The 20,342-nt window shown below is 41.2% G+C and overlaps 1 protein-coding gene across 1 annotated transcript in view; it reads right to left on the bottom strand.

Moving 5' to 3' along the window:
- Positions 1–19,703, bottom strand: part of Slfn5 (schlafen family member 5) — a 24,718-nt gene extending 5,015 nt beyond the window's left edge. Inside the window, 7 exon segments of the mRNA XM_048794993.1 lie at positions 3,752–3,874; positions 5,189–5,624; positions 5,626–5,726; positions 5,729–5,820; positions 5,822–6,211; positions 6,302–6,460; positions 18,786–19,703. Of these exon segments, the coding sequence (XP_048650950.1) occupies positions 3,752–3,874; positions 5,189–5,624; positions 5,626–5,726; positions 5,729–5,820; positions 5,822–6,211; positions 6,302–6,318 (1,159 nt within the window). The 5' untranslated portion in view covers positions 6,319–6,460; positions 18,786–19,703.
- Between the last annotated feature and the right edge of the window lie 639 nt (positions 19,704–20,342).

Here is a 20,342-nt window from a genome sequence, read left to right as displayed (position 1 = left end):
TGTATGGGGTGAAGGTGGGAGTTCATAACCCACTTGAATCAAAGTGTCGAATATGATATGTCAAGAAATTTGTAATGTTTTGAACAACCCACAATAAAAAATTAAAAAATAAAAAAAAATTAAAAAAAAAAAAAAAAACACTTTTCCATAGGGCTGGGTTGTAGTTCAGTGGCAGAGCATTTGCCTCGTCCATGTGAGGCACTGGGTTGGATCCTCAGCACCACATAAAAATAAAATAAAGGTATTGTGACCACCTACAACTAAAAAATAAATGTTTAAAAAAGACTTGGATATATATGTATATATGTATGTGTTTAAGATAATATATTATTAAATACATAATTAATTTCAGGGGGAGGGTTACGTGCCCTAATTTGGAATCTAATAAAAATTATGAACCCTTTTTTTTCTCTTCCAAGAAAAAGAAATCAATACACTCAAAATCTGAAGTTCAAATTTAAGATAGAAGGAAGAGTCAAGGGTGAGTTCAGATTTCTGTGCTTGGCTAGCAGAGGACTTTCCAACAGATCATTTGGAACAAATAATATAAAAATGATATGTAATAATATGGAGACTGTACAGGAGAAATATAGAAATAGAGGACTGTCAGAATGAGAGATAAATTTTGGAACTGCTTAGTTGGAGATATCTATGAAGCTGTCCAGAAAGCAATTGGACACACCAATAAAGTGTGTCTGGGTTCAAAGAAGGGCTGTAGATATTTTCTATAAACGTGGACTAGCAGGGTACTGGGGGCACATGCCTGTAGCCTTAGCTACTCTGGAAGCTAAGGCAGGAAGATTGCTTGAGCCCAGTAGTTCAAGGCCAGCCTCGGTAACATAATGAGACCTCATCTCAATAAACCAAAAACAACAACAACTCAAAAAAACAATTTGACTAAACTAAGGGTATTGCCTACTACTAATGTGATTTAACATTGTTCTAGAACAATTAATCAATGATCTCCAACAAGGACAAAAATGCATAAATATAGGAAGGTTAAATTCAAAATTATCTTTGCTTTCTTCCTTTATAAGACCATTAAGTAAAATGTTTAGGAAGTGGCATAATGCATACCTTACTTTTATCACACAGTAACAGGCAGGAGCTGATCAGAGAAAATGAGATAAGTAAGTTAAATGCATATTGTACATATGTCCCTCTCTGGAGAGAATGGCATAGCTGCTACAGAGTCTGGTGTTTTTAAGGGCTTTGAGCCCCCTTTTTCTTGTCTTGGTTTCATAATGTATACTTTAATACTCAGAATGTATCCTACACATCAATAATTAACAATCAGAAATTACTATAAAAAATTTCTAGTCTAAGCTGGGCACAGTGGTGCAGGCCTGTAATCCAAATAGCTTGGGAGGCGGAGGCAGAAGGATCATGAGTTCAAAGCCAGCCTCAGCAACTTAGCGAGGGCCTGACTGTAAATAAAATATAAAAAGGGCTGGGAATGTGGATCAGTGGTTAAGTGCCCCTGGGTTCAAACATTGGTACAAAAAAAAGAAAAAGAAAACCTAGTCTAAGAATATAATTTAATAAGTAACAAAATGATTCTAATCTTCTTCTAAAAGAGAAAAACTCTGATGTGATTCTATGTTGCTGAAAGCATAGCTGGAGGTATGTTTTGGGTTACAATACGGCAATGGAAGTCTACATTTATAAGCAATCGTTACTACTTGGAATCTATCCTTAAAGAACACTTGAATTATTTGTAGAAAAATATATATCGGAGAGAATGTTTTTTAAAACAGAAAAAAAGGCCAGGTGTGCTTGCTCAGCAACTCAGAGGCTGAGGCAGGAGGATCACAAGTTCAAGGCCAGAATTGTCAATTTAGCAAGACCCTCAGCAACTTGCTGAGACCCTAATTCAAAATGGAAAATAAAAGGGGTTGGGGATATAGCTCAGTGCTAAAGCACTCCTGGGTTAGATTCCTCAGAACCAAAACAAAACAACAAGGAAAAAGTTAGATATCATCCTTTAGACACCATTTGAAAATCCATCGAAAAAGGGACTGTGGGGCTGGGGTTGTGGCTCATTGGAAGAGCTCTTGCCTACCACATGTGAGGCACTGGTTTGATCCTCTGTACTGCAAAAAATAAATAAAATAAAGGTATTGTGTCCATATACACCTAAAAATATTTTTTTAATAAAAAGGGACTGTTAAAATAGAACTTACTACATTTTATCTTTTAATTTCAGCTGGGCGTATTTAGATAGGTTTCCCTATATGCTTATTAATTAAATTATATCTCTGTTGCTTCTGTGTGCATAATATACTCATAATTAAAACTACTAAAATTAAGAAATTTGGTGGGGGGGGGGGCAGATACTGGGAATTGAACCCAGGGATGATTTGCTGCTGAGCTACATCTGCAGCTCTTTTGATTTTTTTTATTTTGAGACAGGGTCTCACTAAGTTGCTAAGGCTGGCCTCCAACCTGTGATCCTCTGCCTCAGCCTCCTGAGTTGCTGTGTTCAAATGAAGAAAATCTATGTTTGGGAATACTATTAAATACTTTATACTTAATAAAAGAATCAAGGAAATCTGTGATTAAGTTCATGAGGAGATGAAGACACACACTACTTGGACTCAGCCTGGGCTTACATGCACTGGAGTGCACTCATCCTCACTGATGAAAGACACTTCACTATGTGAAGATGCTACAATATATTTGGCCATTGTTGTGATCATAGATGTTGTTTTCTGTTTAAAGTGATACAAATAGTGAATTTATGAGTATTCATGGGCAGATCTACAAGGGTCTACTTCCTCTGATGCACATGTATACATTTTCTCTGGAAACTAGAGAAATTGTTGAAGGGTAGAGTTTTGGAAATAACTGACTACACCAAGCAATGTTCAACCCATTTTTCAAAAAGATTAGACCAACTTAAACTTCTGGCAGTGATGAACAAGATTCTGTTTACTTACAAAAATCTTCAAAACATGATTTTTTTTCTATTAATGATGTTAAATGCATTTTATTCTTCATTAATGGATTGAGCATCCTTATAAGTTTATTGTACATATGTGTCTCCTTTTCTGAGAAATTAATCTTTATATTTCTCATTTTTCTATTGGGTTGCTTTTACCTTTAAAATTTTGCATAAGTTCTCTATTTATTTCTGAAACTAATCCTTCATCAGTTTATGGGTTGAAAATACCTTCCTTAAGTTTTTAGTAATAGCTTTTCACAATCTCTAAGGTATCTTTTGAGGAACAGATGTTCTTAATTTCATATAATGAAATGTATCAAGCTTTTTGTTTAATATTTTTGGATCTGGTTTAGGAAATCCTTTCCTACCCCAATGACAAAATTATTCACAAACAGTTTCTACTGAAAGTTTTAAAGGTTAGTTAGTAATATTGGAGTCCTTAAACTTCCTGAAATTGACTTTGTATGTTAGTGTAATATAACATTGGAGTAAAAAACTTTTTTTCTTTATTTCTTTCTTTTTTCGGGGGCGGGGGAAGGCGGGGGTGTAACAAGGATTGAACTCAGGGACATGTGACCACTGAGCCACATCCCCAGCCCTATTTTGTATTTTATTTAGAGACAGGGTCCCTCTGAGTTGCTTAGCACCTCACTTATTGCTGAGGCTGGCTTTGAACTCACAATCCTCCTGCCTCAGCCTCCCGTGCTGCTGGGATTACAGGTGTGCACCACCACAACTGACAAATAATTTTTCTCTATATGAAGAAACAATCAACATGTTCCAAAGAAACCAGAGATGACAAATTACCTGGAAAGTGACGTTTCTGCAGTACTTTCAGCCTTTCCAAATTCTGAGTACACACAGTCCTGCTGGGGGGCATGGAGGGTGACAAACTCAGCTCAAGGAACATCTCAGAAAGTCTGCGATGAACTTAGGAAAAAGAAAAAAACAACATAAGTTTGAAATGCAAAAGGCAGAATTCAACATATAGCCGAGCTGTGACATAACCCAAAGCTATATGACCCACACATATTTGTGACTATATCTCAGGTCAGCCCAGAAAAGCCTTCTGAAATATTGTGGGGAAAATATAGTATGAGGCAATAGTTAGTAAGTTTTAATTGTGTTATGTTCAAAGTGTTTGTATATTGTTAGAATGCTATTTTAAAGACATATGATTAGAAGATATGAAGTTCAATGGATACAGACTTTTGAGGAGATTCTGAAAAATTTAGCTCTTCTGGACTTTTGAAGAAGTTGCTACTGATTTTCTTTTGTCTAATTTCATCTCAGCTTTTCTTTCCCAAGGTAGATGCATAGCCACAGCCCTACTCTTTTTTAAAAAAATATTTATTTTTTTAGGTGTAGATGGAAACAACACAATTCTTTATTTTTATGTGGTGCTGAGGATTGAACCCAGGTCCGGCACGTGCTAGGCGAGCGCTCTGCTGCTGAGCCACAATCCCAGCCCCACAGCCCTACTCTTAAGCTCAGCAGTTTCAGTTAGTAGCACATGTTGATGCACAAAAGGAAGGAACGAGGATAGCAAGGGAAAGCCCTGGTGGGCTCGGGGTTTTGGTTCAGAAATAGGAGTGGAATATACTGTGTAGTTAAAAAAAAATCTAGAAGAAAAGAGTTTGAAAGTTTTTAATTACAAAGAAATGATACATGCTTGAGGACATAGATGTGCTTACCCTGATTGGAACATTACACCTGTACACATGTAAGTAATCATCACCTGGTGCCCCATAAGCTTATGCAAACATTTATCTATGAGTATTTTATCTATGAATAAAAAATAAAATAAAATGTAATTCGGAAGTAAGAGACCCAAACAAGAATAAGAAGTCAGAGGAAAGTGGAAGGACGTTAAAAAGGGAATATCTCTGAAAAAAAGGAATGTCCCGAATAACTAAATGCAAGAAAGGAAAGGAGTAGACTTTAATAAGAACGTAAGAAAGGCTGTGAAAATAGAAATAACTAATTCAAATCAACCCCTTAACCAACCACTAATGGGGCTCTGACCCTGGGGCATCTGTCAAATGCAGAATGTTCAAGATGGACAGAGGGAGGAAAGGAAAATGACCTACCAACTGCATCCATAGGAATTACTATCAGGCAGCTGCCATTCAGGGGAAAAAAATCTCTGTTTCCCAAGATTTCAACGAACACCACACTGCCCTTTCCTCTCTGCCCTCCTCCCCTGAAGCAAACATGCGGATCATTTGCAGACTTGCTCCTGACCTGGCTTGGCTTGCATCATCCAATCTACCCACTGCTTTGTGGTCAGCGGCTTCACTTTGTTGGCTTTCAGTTGCCAGGCATTGGGCACTTTGGCAAACACCACGCAGCAGAATCGCTCCACCTTCACCGCACAGACATAACCATGGAGGGCCCCCTTATCATGAACTTCAAGGAATCGGATGGAACATTGAGTTGTATGCCTCTGTGTACAGAAATGACGGACAGGTAACTTCCTAATGCAGCGTTCAACAGAATTCTTGAACTTGGAAAGATTTATTTTCTCCTTTTCACATCCAATGACTTGATGGGTCTCATCATGTACACCCAAAAATACATAGCCTCCTTCAGCGCTGGCCAATGCAGAAACACACCTGGCGAGCCTCTCTTTAACACACTGTGACAGAGCTGCTGGGAACATTTGAAATTCAACGTGCAGGGGACTCCATCAAGTTGAGTTTCTCCAGGTACTGCAGCTGTACTCTATCAAATAAAGCAGCAGCCGAGTCCTCTGTGTCGTCTTCACGGTGTGAGCTTCCTGTGGACTCAACAAACTGGAATCAGTTTTCTCTTTCAGGAATACCAGTGCTTTATGAGAATCCATGACATTGTTAGATGATCTATATCTGTGGTAAATTAGAGCACAAGGTGGCAAGTGGCACACCTGAGACTTCTGTGTTCCATGACGTCACAAATATTAAAAAGAGCTTTCCCTGTTGCATCTCATCTAAATAACCTTCAAAAACTGGAGGTAGATCCAACCCCTCTTCATGAATCTCATGATTGTAGTCTTCATCCTTTATCTTGGCCTTGATCACTCCCCCTCCAGAGTTCAGCAGAGCACATACTGCTTGCAAGATGTTTTCATTCTGTTTCACCTGCAGTAGAGGAGGGTTCATATCCGTTCTTTGCTGAGTCCCTAGGATGACTTCTCCTGCATCTATAACAAACTCAGCAAAGTTCGTTTCCAAATCAATCTTGAGACTCATCTTCTCAGCTCTTGAATGACAACCCTGAAAGGTTCTCCTAAAAGAAAGAACAAACAGATCAGGGCAAAGAAAGAAAAAGCAGGAAAATCAAGGGGTTAAGTCTACCCTTCTGCAGTTGGTCACTTACTGATTTTCATATAGCATGAGGCCAAATTCACCTATAAATGGAGGGGGCAGGGCAGATGGAGGAGCCAAGTCTGCTGGATGCCACTGCCACCACAGGAACGCTGTGATCTGAGTAATGAGTTCTGCCAACTTCTCTGAGTGGCAAGGGCTCTCAGGTCACCTGTGAAAAATAGAAAGGTTTACAACAATGCTCGTGGACTGGAGCTGGAATGCAACTAGGAAGCTCTCCTGGTCAGAAGGATCTCTGGGGCGAGAGCCTACAGAGTGGGAGAAAATCTTGGCCAGTAACTCCTCCAACAGGGGATTAATCTCCAGAATAAATAAAGAAACCAGAAAACTTAACAACCCAATCAATACCTGTGTACTAAACAAACTTCTCAAAAGAAGAAATACAAATGCCCAACAAATATATGAAAAAGTGTTTAACATCTCTAGCATTCAAGGAAATGCAAATCAAAACTACACGAAGATATCACCTCTGGCAATTACTAGTCTGAATGGCAATTATCAAAATACCAACAATAATAAATGCTGACAAAAATGTACAAGGGTATACTTGTACATTGTTAGTGGGACTGCAAACTAGTACAACCACTCTGGAAAGAAGTATGGAGATTCCTCAAAAAACTAGGAGTTTGGGCTGGAGAGTGGTAGAGAGCTTGCTTAGCAAGTTTGATGCACTGGGTTTGATTGTCAGCACTACATATAAATAAATAAAATAAAGGTCTGTTGACAACTAAAAAAATATGACATAAAAATAAAATTATTCAAAAATATAAACCTAGGAATGGAACCACCATATGACCCAGCCACCCCACTCCTTGATATTTTTCCAAAACTAAAATCAGCATACTCTTGCAATACAGCCACCTCAATGTTTATAGCCACACCATTCACGATAGCTAAACTATGGAATCGACTCAGATGCACATCAGTAAATGAATGGATTAAGAGACTGTGGTTGATAGACACAGTGGAGTTCTAAGCCATGAAGTTACCAGGCACTTTCTGGTAAATGAATGGAAATGGACAACATCAGGCTAAGCAAAATAAACTAGACCCAGAAAGTCAAAGATCAAATGTTTTCTCCCCTAGGTGGAAGCTAGAATAAAATGAAGGAAAGAAGGAGGGAAGGATAGGATAACCTAAAGACACATGGTTGAGGAGAAGAAGAAATCAAGATGCAGAGTGGAGGGTCAGAAAAAGGGGAGGAAATGCAGAATGAATACTTTGAAAGTCATCTTATGTGCATATATGAATATACCGCAGGGAGCTTCACCTTTATGTCTAAGTAAAAAGAACCAATTAAAAATGAATCAATATTGAGCTGGGGTTGTGGCTCAGCGGTAGAGTGCTCGCCTAGCACGTGTGAGGCCCTGGGTTTGATCCTCAGCATCACATAAAAATAAATAACTAAACACAACTAAACAATAAATATTTTAAAAAATAAAGGCATTGTGTTGTGTACATCAACACCTAAAAAAAATAAATATTTTTTAAAAAAATGAATAAATAGATGAGTGAAGGGAAGTCTCATAAAATTGAAGAAGGAGAACAGAGACAGATGGGAGAGAAAAGTGGGAGGATCAAGAACTAAAGCTGTGGGCTCAGGATGTGGCTCAAGTGGTAGTGTGCTCGTCTGGCATGCGTGAGGCACTGGGTTCGATCCTCAGCACCACATAAAAGAAAATAAAGATATTGTGTCCACCTAAAACTAAAAAATAAATGTTTTTTTTTAAAAAGAAAAGAGGGCTGGGGATGTGGCTCAAGCGGTAACGCGCTCGCCTGGCATGCGTGCGGCCCAGGTTCGATCCTCAGCACCACATACAAACAAAGATGTTGTGTCCGCCGAAAACTAAAAGATAAATATTAAAATTAAAAAAAAAAAAAAGAAATAAAGCTGTCTTTAGTTCCTTCCCTTCTCACTGAGACTTGGGCAGGTTTTTGATTATTTTGTAATCCATCTTGGGGAAGGAACAAATCTGATAGAATTGGTAATTTATCATTGCCCCCCCCCCGCCCCAGGCAGATCTGAGAACAAGACCTCAGCACCAGAATGCAGCTTGGTCCATATGTAGCTTGCTCTGTGGTACATCTATAAACCAGCCAGCATTGATACAACAAAACAAAACCAGTACAGGGCTCCAGTGGAAGAAGAGGACCTGAGATCCAGTAGCTAGTAAATCAGGGTACACAATGCAGACATTGGCCAAATGAGCTCAGTTTGAAGTTAGAGTATCACCAGGAAAAGCCACATGTCCATGCTGACAAGAACTGCCCCTGGGATGGCAGGTCCTTGATGATTTGAACTGTAGTCCAGATCCAGTCTTGTCCTTAGAGGACCATAATTACTTTTTAGAATCCCCAAGTTAATGGGTCTGAGGGAAGCTGATTTACTACCCAATATTTAAAACACACTGAAGGACGTGAGACCTGGTCCTTGGGTACTGCTCGGGACAAATGCCACTGTCAGGGAGCTCAAGCCACTGTTTCAAACCAGTACCTTACTCTCTTCCTGTAGGAAGAGAACCCAGGAGCCAGATTTCAGAAGGGTGCTTGATAGGCATAGAATCAGATCAAAAAGGGTGTCTTATGACTTGACGACTGGCTTCCATATCCAATAACTTCAGGCAGCTGTGCTATAAACTAATCACCAAAGAGAAGGAGTACAACATAGTAGTAAATCGCTCCATCTTGGGAGGGAGAAAACCTGTATTTATGCTCCTTTCCCAAGATTTGCTTTGTGTCTCTGGGACACATACAACCTATTTTTATGTTCTGTAGAGGTTTAAACAAACAAACAAACAGAAAAAAAAAAACTAAGCTGATAGTGTTTATGAAATTAAACTGAAAAAAAAAATAGGCCTATATCCTGGAGATGTGAACAAGAATGCAGTGACCATTGCTATTCAAGAACAGAAGAAGATTAGGAACAAAGTGTAGTATAGGCAAACTGGCTTTGGAAAGCTGCATTCCCCGGCACTGTTACATGCGCCATTTTGAATGAGCACTAAGAACGCAATGTGGACAAAATAGGCAACCACAGAATACAGCTAGCATGGTTCCATATATACGAGGTTCAAAAACAGGCAAAACTAATGTCACTTAGGGTACATAAATAGTGTATTATAAAGAAAATTAAGGAAATGATAGTCATAAAAATTCAAAATAGTGCTTACCACTGATGAAAGAGAAATCGCAAAATTAAGGAGAGACAGAGAAATAGGGAAAGAACATACAGGCAGCTTCTTCCAGACACAGATTTATCAATCCAGAGTGGGCATATGGGTGTACCACTTAATATTATTTTTAACTTAGCAAACATAGTTACATTACCCACACCCCACTCTCCTCATGCTGGGGATTGAATGCTCTAACACTAAGCCACATCCCCAATCCCTTCTCTTTTTTTGAGACAGGATCAAGCTAAAATGCCCAGGCTAGCCTTGAACTTTCAATCCTCCTGCTTCACTCTTCCTAGTAGCTGGGATTATAGGCATATGCTATTGTTTTCTAAAGGCACATTCAATGTAATCCCAGTGACTTGGGAGGCTGAGGCAGGAGAATTGCAAATTTGAGGCCAGCCTGGGCAGTTTAGCAAGATTCTAGCTCAAAATAAAAAATAAAAAGGACTGTGGATGTAACTTCTGGCAAGGTATCCCTGAGTTCAATCCCTAGGAAAGAAAGAAAGAAAGAAAGAAAGAAAGAGGGAAGGAGGAAGACAGACAGACTTGGTGCTATTCTGGACCCCTCTGTCACAAGAAGACAATAAAAATTTTTAAAAAGGTCAAAGAGAGCTCGTTCACAAGCTACCATACATGGGGTATATCCATAACTACAAGATACCATACATGGGGTATATAAATACCAGAAGCTTATTTCTCACAATTCTGGAGTCTGGGAAGTCTAAGATGAAGGAATCTGTTAAGGACCTGCTTTGGTTAAAGATGGCACATTTTCACCGTGTCCTCATATGGCAGAAGCTATTGGTATAAAGACAATCAAGACATGAGCTATTGTTATACAAACAGACAAGATAGATTTATGGAACAGAATAGAGTCCAGAAATAGACCCACACACATCTAGACAACTAACTTTCAACACAGATACAAAGTAGAGTAACTGTAATCTTTTCAACAAATTGGATTTAAGAAATAGATAATCATGTGCAAAGAAAATAAACTTAAGTTTCACGTTGTTTACAAAAACTTGCTCGAAAATGCCATAGACCTAAGTATAAAACTAGCAACTAGGGCCGGGGTGCTGGCTCAGTGGTAGAGCGCTTGCCTACACATGAGAGGCACTGGGATAGATCCTCAGCATCACATAAAAAAAGAAATACATTAAATAAAATTATAAAATACAAACAAACAAACAAAAATAAAACAGTGTGGAAATCAATGAAGATTGTCCCAGTGAGAATTGTAAGTTATTTTCAGAGCTCAACTGAAACGAGTTATACTGCTTGCATTTGGCAGAGACTCAAAGGCAGGCAGGGGCATGAGTTTGCCCTAATCTGAGGTTGTGGATGTGGGTAAACTGGGAGTGGGCTTACTAGAAGCAGGACATCCTCTGTGACTGGTCTGGAGATCATTTTGACTTTCTCTGGTTGGTCCTGAGTTGGAAGTGGGGGCAGGGACTAGGGAAGCCATTAGTTATTGACCAAGTCCTGACCATTTGGGGCCAGTCATTGCAGAGGTTATAGGTCACAGTTCTATTTTTATCCATGGTCTGGCCATTGTCCATAGGAATATTCAAGCTCTCAGTCTCTCTCCACTTGGTCATTTTCTTGCTTTCAAGATGAGAACCAACTCATGAACACATGGAAATCCAATATTCACTGCTTGAGGTCATATCCACAGCAAACTATGGCAAGATCTTGACCTTTAGAGCACAATCATCTGATGAGAGTAGCTGTGCAGAAAAACCAAGAAGAAATCTAGACCAAGGCCGTGTCCATCACTACTTGTGTTAATGACGGCTCCTCACTACTTGTGCTAATTTCTATATAGGGAAGAGATAGAGATAGTATCCTTTTTTTTTTTTTTTTTTTGAGAGAGAGAGAGAGAGAGAGAATTTTAATATTTATTTTTTTAATTTTCGGCAGACACAACATCTTTGTTTGTATGTGGTGCTGAGGATCGAACTCGGGCCCGCACGCGTGCCAGGTGAGCGCGCTACCCCTTGAGCCACATCCCCAGCCCGAGATAGTATCCTTAATAACGTCTGTCAGAGCTAATGGTACGTTTCTTATATATATTCTATGTGTAAGACTCTCACTGATGAGAATCCTCTTCTGATTATGCATATAAACAAGGAGTTGATAATTCCTCCTAGGCAGTGTCCCCAGATAATCATGGATGGTTTTCTTTTAGGTCTCATGCTAGAGGTGAAATATCCAACCTTGTGTGATTTTTAGAATTAGGGTTTCTTTATGTAAATATGAACAGCTCTCATGGTATTTTTCCTAAAGTACAGGGAATGTTAGTCTAGGTTTAAATTTTGCAGTTGATTCCATTCCTGGCTGAAGAGAAGGACAGATCTTAGAAAGAACTGATATTTTGAAGTTTCAGGAGAGTTGTAGGTTAAAGATAAGGGGTCTAGACAAGTGAAAGAGAAGGAAGGCACCAACTGAGGAAAGATCAGAAGAATAAGATGGAGGCAGAGAGGCAACTGGAGAGCAAGGAGGGGAAGGCTTTTCTAGAGAAATGAGCCTTATATGTTACAGCTTAAGTATGTCCACTTGCTCACTGTCATTAGGAAAAGAATGTTTTTTTTGTTTTGTTTTGTTTTGTTTTGCAGGAGGGGAGATGATAGGGATTGAACACAGGGGCACTAAGCCACATCCTCAGCCCTATTTTGTATTTTATTTAGAGACAGGATCTCACTGAGTTGCTTAGCACCTCACTTTTGCTGTGGCTGACCTTGAACTCTTGATCCTCCTGCCTCAGCCTCCTGAGCTGCTGGGATTACAGGTATGCACCACTGTGCCCAATTTAGGAAAAGAATCTTGGAGTGAAGCAATTTTTGATTCAGAGTTTCATTTGAGAGCCTCCATATCAGCCCCAAACTGCTGCCCAATTGGTCTTATAAAACTGACTTATCCCATTACTTTTCTAAGGTGCTTCTCAAATGAGCAATTTTGTTCACATGCTCCCCCACGTGGTCATTAAAGAGCCAAACCATCCTTGAAGTTATGCTACTTCAAAGGGCCATGAATTAGTAGTATACACATAAGAGCAGTTTTTCCAACGTAAGCAGAGAATGTAGACTTAGAACACCTTAAAAGAGATGACAGCCATCAGTGTGAATGTACTGTTTATGAACTTTGTGTCTCATGTTACCAGCCTCATGCTTGGCCATCTCTGATCCCAGATCTGACAATCTGTGTCCTCCTGCTGGCTGGATCAAAGCCAAGACCCCAGGACAAAAATCTTAAGTCAGGAGAAGAACTCTATTCTGGTTTTATTGATGACCCACAGCCTAATTTGTCCAAATGTCCAGTCCAGGGAGAATTGCAAACTCACTGGTCTGCAACGCCATCTTGAACAGAGCCTTCTAGGATCTATGCCTGTGTTGTGTCTTGTGATTCTTCTTACAACAAACACTTTACTTTTATTTTGCAGGGCTGGGGATGAAACCCAGGGCCTTGTGCACGCTGCGTAAGTGATCTATCATTGACCTCTATTTCCATTCCCTGAAAAACAATTTCAAATGGAGCAACACAAAAGGCCTAAAAGGGAATAGCCTGATTGTCACATGGATACCAGGCAAATGGTAATCAAATAGCCTGATTGTCCCATGGATACCAGGCAAATGGGAATCAATATCTGTTGAGAGCCACAGCCAAAGGGGCCCCAGCAAACTTCCAGCTGCCAGCAAACTTCCAGCTGCCGGCTGATGATTGGCTCACAGCGGCCCCAGCAACATCTAGCTGATTGGCTCCTCGGCCCCAGCAACATCTAGCTGATTGGCTCCTCTGCGGTGATGCTCATTGGACTGTTTCCCTGCCCTTTCAGACCACGGAGCTGCTCATTGGGGGACTTTTTTTGGCTCCGCCCACGTGACCCAGCCAATCGGCCTCAAGAGCAGGAGGATTGTGGGAGGTGAAGAGAGGCTTGTGTGGGAGAGAGAGGCTTGTGGATAGCCGGTGGTGGCAGTTGAGGCTCTGAGGATTTTTCCTGAGAGGCTGTTTTGTTTGGCGTGTGTGGTTCTAAAAATAAAGTTAGTTTCTTTTGACAAGTGGCTCCTGATTGTGCCCAGCCAGACTGCGGCAAATATCAAAATCCAGGTGCCAAACTGAGGATAAACAGCCACATCAACACAATGAAAGAAAAGTTCAGAACTAGTGCTGACTTACCACAACAGTGCAGGCTCAACAAGCCACTTGTAGCAAGGTGCAAGGGGTCTCTGTAGGCACCAGACCTGGGCGTAGCCTGGGACCCACAACAACAAGGAGTGTAGATGGTGTCTTGTAGGAAACTCCAGAAGAACTGTGGACATTAATGAAAACCACTCAACTGAAAAAAGGTACAGGGTATTTATGGAGAGCTTGCTATAACAAGGGAAATAGTCACCATTGCTTGCAGTTGGCAGAGGTCTGATGACAGGGGAGGGAGTGGGAAATCTTCCTAGGGACAAAAAGACAAGCTTGGGTAAGGTCTGATTTGTGGTCATTAGTGAGGAAGATGAGGCAAGCAAAGTCGAAACAGAGCATCCTCTGTGATTAGACTGGGAAACCTATTTGGCTTCCTTGGTTGGCCCTGAGTTAGAAGTGAGGGCAGAAATTAGGGAAGCTGTCAGTTACTGGACAAGTCCTGACACTTTTGGCCAATGGCTCTGGGGGCTGTGGGTTACCCTCCTGGGCTGGTTGCTGCAGAGGTTGTCAGTCAGAGTTCTGTATTTATTTATATTTGGCCATCGTCTCTGTGTATATTCAGTCCCTCAACTATGAAACTTCTAGAGAAAGTAAAGGAGAAAATATTTTTTCCTTGGGTGAAGCAAACATTTCATAGAGATGCCACTAAATGCACAATACATAAAAGAAAAAAAGAAATGTTGGACTTTAAGAACTTTTCTTTGACCTTTGCCTCCTTGCACCCTTGAAAGCAATATGGATCAGCAACAGCTCTATTGGAGCCATGCGCAAAAATTTGGCCTGGGTTCTTGATCTTTCCGCTGGAACTATAGCTCAGTGGTAGAGTGCATCACCACATTTGTGAAGCCTGAGTTTAATACTCAGAACAAGAAAAATGTCAAGAGCTTCGTAATGTTTTGAACAACCAATAAAAAAAATAAAATAAGAAAAAGAATGAAAACAAGCCCCTGATTGGAAAAAAAGAACTTGTAATCTAAGTTATATAAAGAACACTCACAAAGTAAAATAAGAAAACAGGCTGTGTCTCCCTCTTGAGCTTGCCCCCATTCTCCTTTGAATATCTTTCTACTTTCCTAAATAAATCTGCCTATGCCTTTAACTGAGGCGTGCTGTAATTCTGTAATTCTCTTCCCTGCTAGTCCTGAATCAAGTTCCCACTTCTCTCTGGGGAACTACTTGGATCCTTCTTGAGAGACATCTCTTGTCTTGTGAGAGAAAAATTCAGGACCACTCAGATCAAGATACATGTCAGAGCTCCTGTAGCATGGGACAAGCATGCTTGGCAAATAATCAGCAAAGTTTTCAGAGGACATCATTCAAAGATGGAGGATGGGAAATTCACAGGCAGTCAGTTGTCAAACTCCACCAACAATAAACACCAGGGGGTAGGGGGGCTACTGAACGAGTGTTCTTACAGGAACTAATATGAAAACCCTTCATCTAGGTGGAGCTATTAAATATTCCTCCTTCAGGAATAAGCATCTGACTCCTTATGTTCAAGTTCCTTGAAGAGTTTTACACACACATTGAACAATGGGTGGCCAGTCACATGCCATGGAGCCAGGGTTCCCTAAAGATTGTGAGATGAACGAAACAGGGGGGATTTGAGACAGACTCCCTCCAAAACTAAGAACAACTTCTTGATAACTAGTTTCTCTGCAGGATTGCAAACAGCCCCTTTTGAAATTAATGCTTCAAATTGTTTTAACTTCTGAACTTCCTCTCACTGAGAATAAAATCTTCCTCCTGCTGAGGACAGATGCCAAGGAAGTTGAGACTGACCAGTTCTCTGGCTGACTGAATCCCAACATGTATATTTCCTGCCTTTTGTTTCATTTTTGCCCTCTCGTTTAAAAAAAAACTTTCCTCACCTTGAGTTCTCTGAAGGTAATGATTAGAGACAAAAGTCTATATCTTACTTCAAAGCTGGCTTTGAATAAACCTATTTTCCTGCCCCCCCCAAAGTTATAATAAAACAAACAACCCAATGTAAAAATGAATAAGAGATTGAACATATACTTCACCAAGAACGATACATAAATAGCGAATACCATGGGCTCTCCATTTCTGGTTTCTGCACCTGTGGATTCCACCAACCTCAAACGGAAAATACCTGAGGAAAAGTTTCATCTGTACTGACTATGTTCAGACTTTTTCCTTGACATTATTTCCAAAACAATAAAGAGCAACAACTATTTACCTGATATTTGCATCTTAATTGGTATTGTAGGTACCCTCCAGATGATTTAGAGTACTTGGGAGTATTATGTAGGTTAGATGCAAGTACTACGCCATTTTGTATGAGGTGCTTGAGCATCCTTCGATTTTAGTATTCACAGGGGGATCTTAGAATCAATCCCCTGAGGGAGGGCTATCAGCCCAGGAGAGAATGTTCAGCATCATTATTTGCTAGAGAAATGCCATTAAAACTACAGTGAGGGCTGGGAACGTAGCTCAGTGGTACAGTGCATGCCGTGCATGCTTAGCAAGCACAAACCCTGGGGTTGAATCCCCAGCACCGCCAAGAAACCAAAGATAAAACACAACAGAAACTACAGTGAGGTACCACTACCTACCTATGAGAACATGTAGTAGAATGGCTCAAATAGCTAATGATACCAGGTGCTGGCGAGGCTGTGACAGAATGCAAACTCTCCTGCTAGGAACATGAAGTGGTACAGGCATTTTGGAAAAGAGCTTGGCAGTTTCTTGAAAATAAACTTACCATCTAACCCAGCCATTCCACTCTAGGGTATTTTCCCAAGAGAAATGAAAGCATGTGTTTATTCCAGGACCTGTACATGAATGTTCACAACACTTTTATTTGTATAAAACCATAAACTGCAAACAAAACAAAAGCCTATCAACAGGTAAATGGAGAAGCCAATTTTGGTTACCCAGACAATGGGACTTTGACTCAGCAATAAAAAGGAAATGACAAGGATGAATTACAAAAATAATTATGCTCATTAGAAGAAGCCAGACAAAATAGGACATGGTTCCATTTGTATATAATTTTAAAAATGCCAAATAATGTATAGTGTCAGAAAGCCATTGGATTTCACTTGGAGAGGTGGGTAGGAGTACAAGGGAGAAATTAGAAAAGAGTACAAGGAAACTTTTAGACGTACCATCTTGATGGCAGTGAGGATTCCACCTATGTCGCAATTTATCAAATTGTGTGTTTTTATTTTCAGTGCCAGGGATCGAACCCAGGGCCTGACAAAAATTGTAGACTTTATGTACAGTTTCTTGTCTCTCAATAATACATCCATAAATCGATTAAAACCTTATTTATTGAAAAATAATTTTAAAGTATTTATTGTAATATCATTAGCTCAAAACCCAGCAGGAGATTTATGTGCCTGCTAGCTGAGTTTTTTTTTTTTTTCATAGAATCTAAGTCTATGATGGGATTAGTGTCCCAGATTCTGCATACTCCTGATGGAGACTTTTCTATATCTTGTATATTCATTTGATTATGATCCTCCTGCTCTTTCCCTAGCACATTTTTTTTAAAAAATATTTTTATTAGTTGTGGATGGACCTTTAATTTTATTATTTATTTATTTACATGTGGTGCTGAGGTCAAACCCAGTGCTTCACGCATGCTAGGCAAGGGCTCTATCACTGAGCCACACACAACCCAGCGCTCCCTGGAACATTTGAATTTTTACTTCTCAGACCTGCCAAGTCCCCTCTCAGTGGAAATCCTGTGCGTGGCCTGGAACACAACAGGCTGTCCTGACTTCCAGAGAAAATGACCCCAACACGAGGTGTTCTCTTTTCCCTTGCCATGCGTAAAGCAGGAACTGTTGTGCTTCAAGGAATTGCCCATGTAGGTTCTCCGGCCCCCAGCAGTCTAGAACACCTCTAAGACACCGGGTCACAAGGATCTATCCTTCTGGTCTGTGAATCTGTCCATTAGTCTCAAGAAATACTAATCATGAATGGTTGCTTACTTAATGTCCTGTTACCATGGCAATAACACTGAAATCAATTTCTATTTTTCTGATAAGTAGAAACACCTGTAAATTTTCATAATCAGATGAGGAACTAATCACATTTCCTTCTTCTTTGACTCATGGAATTAGTAAAACTCAGGATGAATCACTTTATTTAAAGAGAAGAATCCCAGTCTTGTGACACTTACATGAATCATCTGACCCAGGATGCTTCATACTTAGTTGTTCACCTGAAATCCGGGGCAGGAATCCTCACCGCTACCCCGACAAAGGCATGAGAGATCATTTTTTTTTCCCCACCTACACATCCCGGCTTCCCCACCTCCTGGTAGGGCAAAGCCAGGAGAACTTTGGCCACGCCCCATCTCCTCCTAGGGGCGTGGCTCTGGACCTCCACCTACTGGGGCCTTCTCCACCCCACCTCAACCCCATCCACCTGAAAACACCGAGCAACTACTGCCAAAGCCCTGAGGTCAAGCCTGCCCCAGCTCCCTCCTGTACTCGTCCGGAAGGATTCTCTTCTGGCTCTTAAGACAGTCGTGTGCAAAAGGGAAACAAATTGACTCGCTGCAGCCAGCCTCTGCGGACAGAAGCCTCTGCGGACAGAACCCGCCCAGCTCTACTAGCCACTTTATGCAGCATACAGGGATTCATGCATGGGCTATGCTGGGACCTGCCCATCCCTTCTGATGCTGTTACTATGTTCCAAGCCAGGGGCTTATGGGAAAGGCTGGGGAACAGAGCCTCTTGTCGTAGACGGGACACTAATTTATTTGTCCCCCAGACCACAACTTCACTTGGCTTCATCCGTAGGATCCTGGGTACCCGATTTAGTTGTTCCTCTCAAGTCCTTACTACTCCTGAACTGTGGGAAAATTCACCAGGTTTGGTTTAGGAAATCTTAGGCTGTGCTGCTTGACGTTTCTCCCGCATTTTCAGCCTCCCAGTCTGGCGCGCTCCACAGCCCTCTGTCCTTGGAAGTTGCTACTAAGTTGCTAACAAAGCAAATCCCTCAAGCAAGAAAGGAGTTCTCAGGGCAGTGCCCAGATCTGGGGAGTAGGCTGCCTTTGCCAAAGCCCTGGTGGGTGCAGACCTAGCGCCTTTAAAGGACCCGTGCAGGGGATCCAGGAGGATTCAGTACCTGTCAGTGTTTCTCCTCTGCAGTGTGTCTCTCTCCTGGAGTTAGCCACAGAGCCTCCCAAGTCCAGAGCAGAGACCTGACCCTGCAGACTCAAATGCTTATATCTGCTGAGGTTGGTGATGTTTGGGGGCGGGGCATTGTGTAAGAGGCAGAGGGAAACCCCACGATTGCATTTTCGTGGACTAGGAAACCTATCTCTGCATAGGGAATCCTGGATGACTATGAGTGAGTGGGGTGGATTGAGGGGAGGGAGAAGGCGAGTTGCTTTTTCTTCCTTTTTATTTAGATTTGCAGGTCTTATCCCCACACTGGGAAGGAAACCTAGGTGTAACCCCCACGTCCTCCAGGCCTCCCTGGACCAGCTCTGGCCCTCCGTGAGATGCCCCGGGCTCGGGCGTGCTCTGCAGGTCTTTCCCCTTACCACCTCAAAGTCCCCCTAATTTCTGCTTAAATTGCTGCTCCAAAGGCTTCAGCTCCCAGCCAAATGAGCCAACAAGGGAGTGAGGGAGCCAGTAGCTGGAGGCACTGGGCAGCCCTGAAAGCAGAAAAATAAAGCCTTTCTTTTGCACCCACTTTCCCAATAATTAAAGAATATTGATCCACCTCCTTTCTTTTGCAGGTTCTTCAGTTTGTTAAAGGGTGATGCCTGCTACTAAGGACTCCAACTGAGGCCTGCCTGAGCATAAGTGGGGCCACTTGGGCCCACAACAGCATGCTCTGTCAGGGGCATTTGGTGACCAGAAAGAGAAGCTGTTCTTTGAATGGGTCGCCCACTGCAGACTTGACAACACAGCCTTGTGCTGAACTCAGTTCAATTTGTTCCTCTTTTTTCTATTATCAATGTGTGTTAGAGTCTGTAAACAAGTCAAAATAACACCTGGCATTTTGCCAGGGGAATGTTAGAGTTCGTAAACAAGTCTGGATGGTGCCTGGCAAAATGCCAGAGGGAGTGGTTTGAGAAGTAACAAAAGGGAGCCATGAAGTGTGGAGATTCCTTATTGGTTGACTGATGTATCTAGTTTATGTTAATTAGATAAGCTGTGTGGAATGTATAAATACCGCTCCTGTCCTGCAATAAACGGCTTCCACTCCTGCTGTATCAATCTACACAAGTTGTTGGTCACCCCCCGGTTATTTTGCTGCAGCCGGACTGCGGCAAATGTGCTTTGGTGAAGCAGTCCAGAGACCCCCACCCAGAAGACTCTTACCATAATTAAGCAGAAACCCACATCATATTTGTCACATGTAAGTCTCTCTTCTTATCAGAGAGCTTTTTGCATAGCGCATTAGCTATCTGCAAAAATCTGCAGAAGGCTTGTCATTTCCTCTTTTTGTTAATTCCAGTTTTGCAGGAAAACAAACACACTTGTGAAACCTCTATTTAGAGGATGGAAAGAAAAGCACTTGCTATTGTAAAGGTTAAATGTAAGTTTTGCTTTTCTGTAAGTTTAAGTTCTGTTTTCCTGGAACCCGAAACTTATGTTAAAAACAGTTACTTATGTCAAAATGTACCCTGACCCAACACCCCCTGACAAAACGCATGATTATTCTGTAATG

The sequence above is a fragment of the Marmota marmota genome, unplaced genomic scaffold, assembly GCF_001458135.2.
Source record: "Marmota marmota marmota unplaced genomic scaffold, marMar, whole genome shotgun sequence".
In the NCBI taxonomy this organism is placed as follows: Eukaryota; Metazoa; Chordata; class Mammalia; order Rodentia; family Sciuridae; genus Marmota; species Marmota marmota.
The sequence above is the reverse complement of the archived record's forward strand: the minus strand, read 5'-3'. Positions and strand labels throughout refer to the sequence as shown.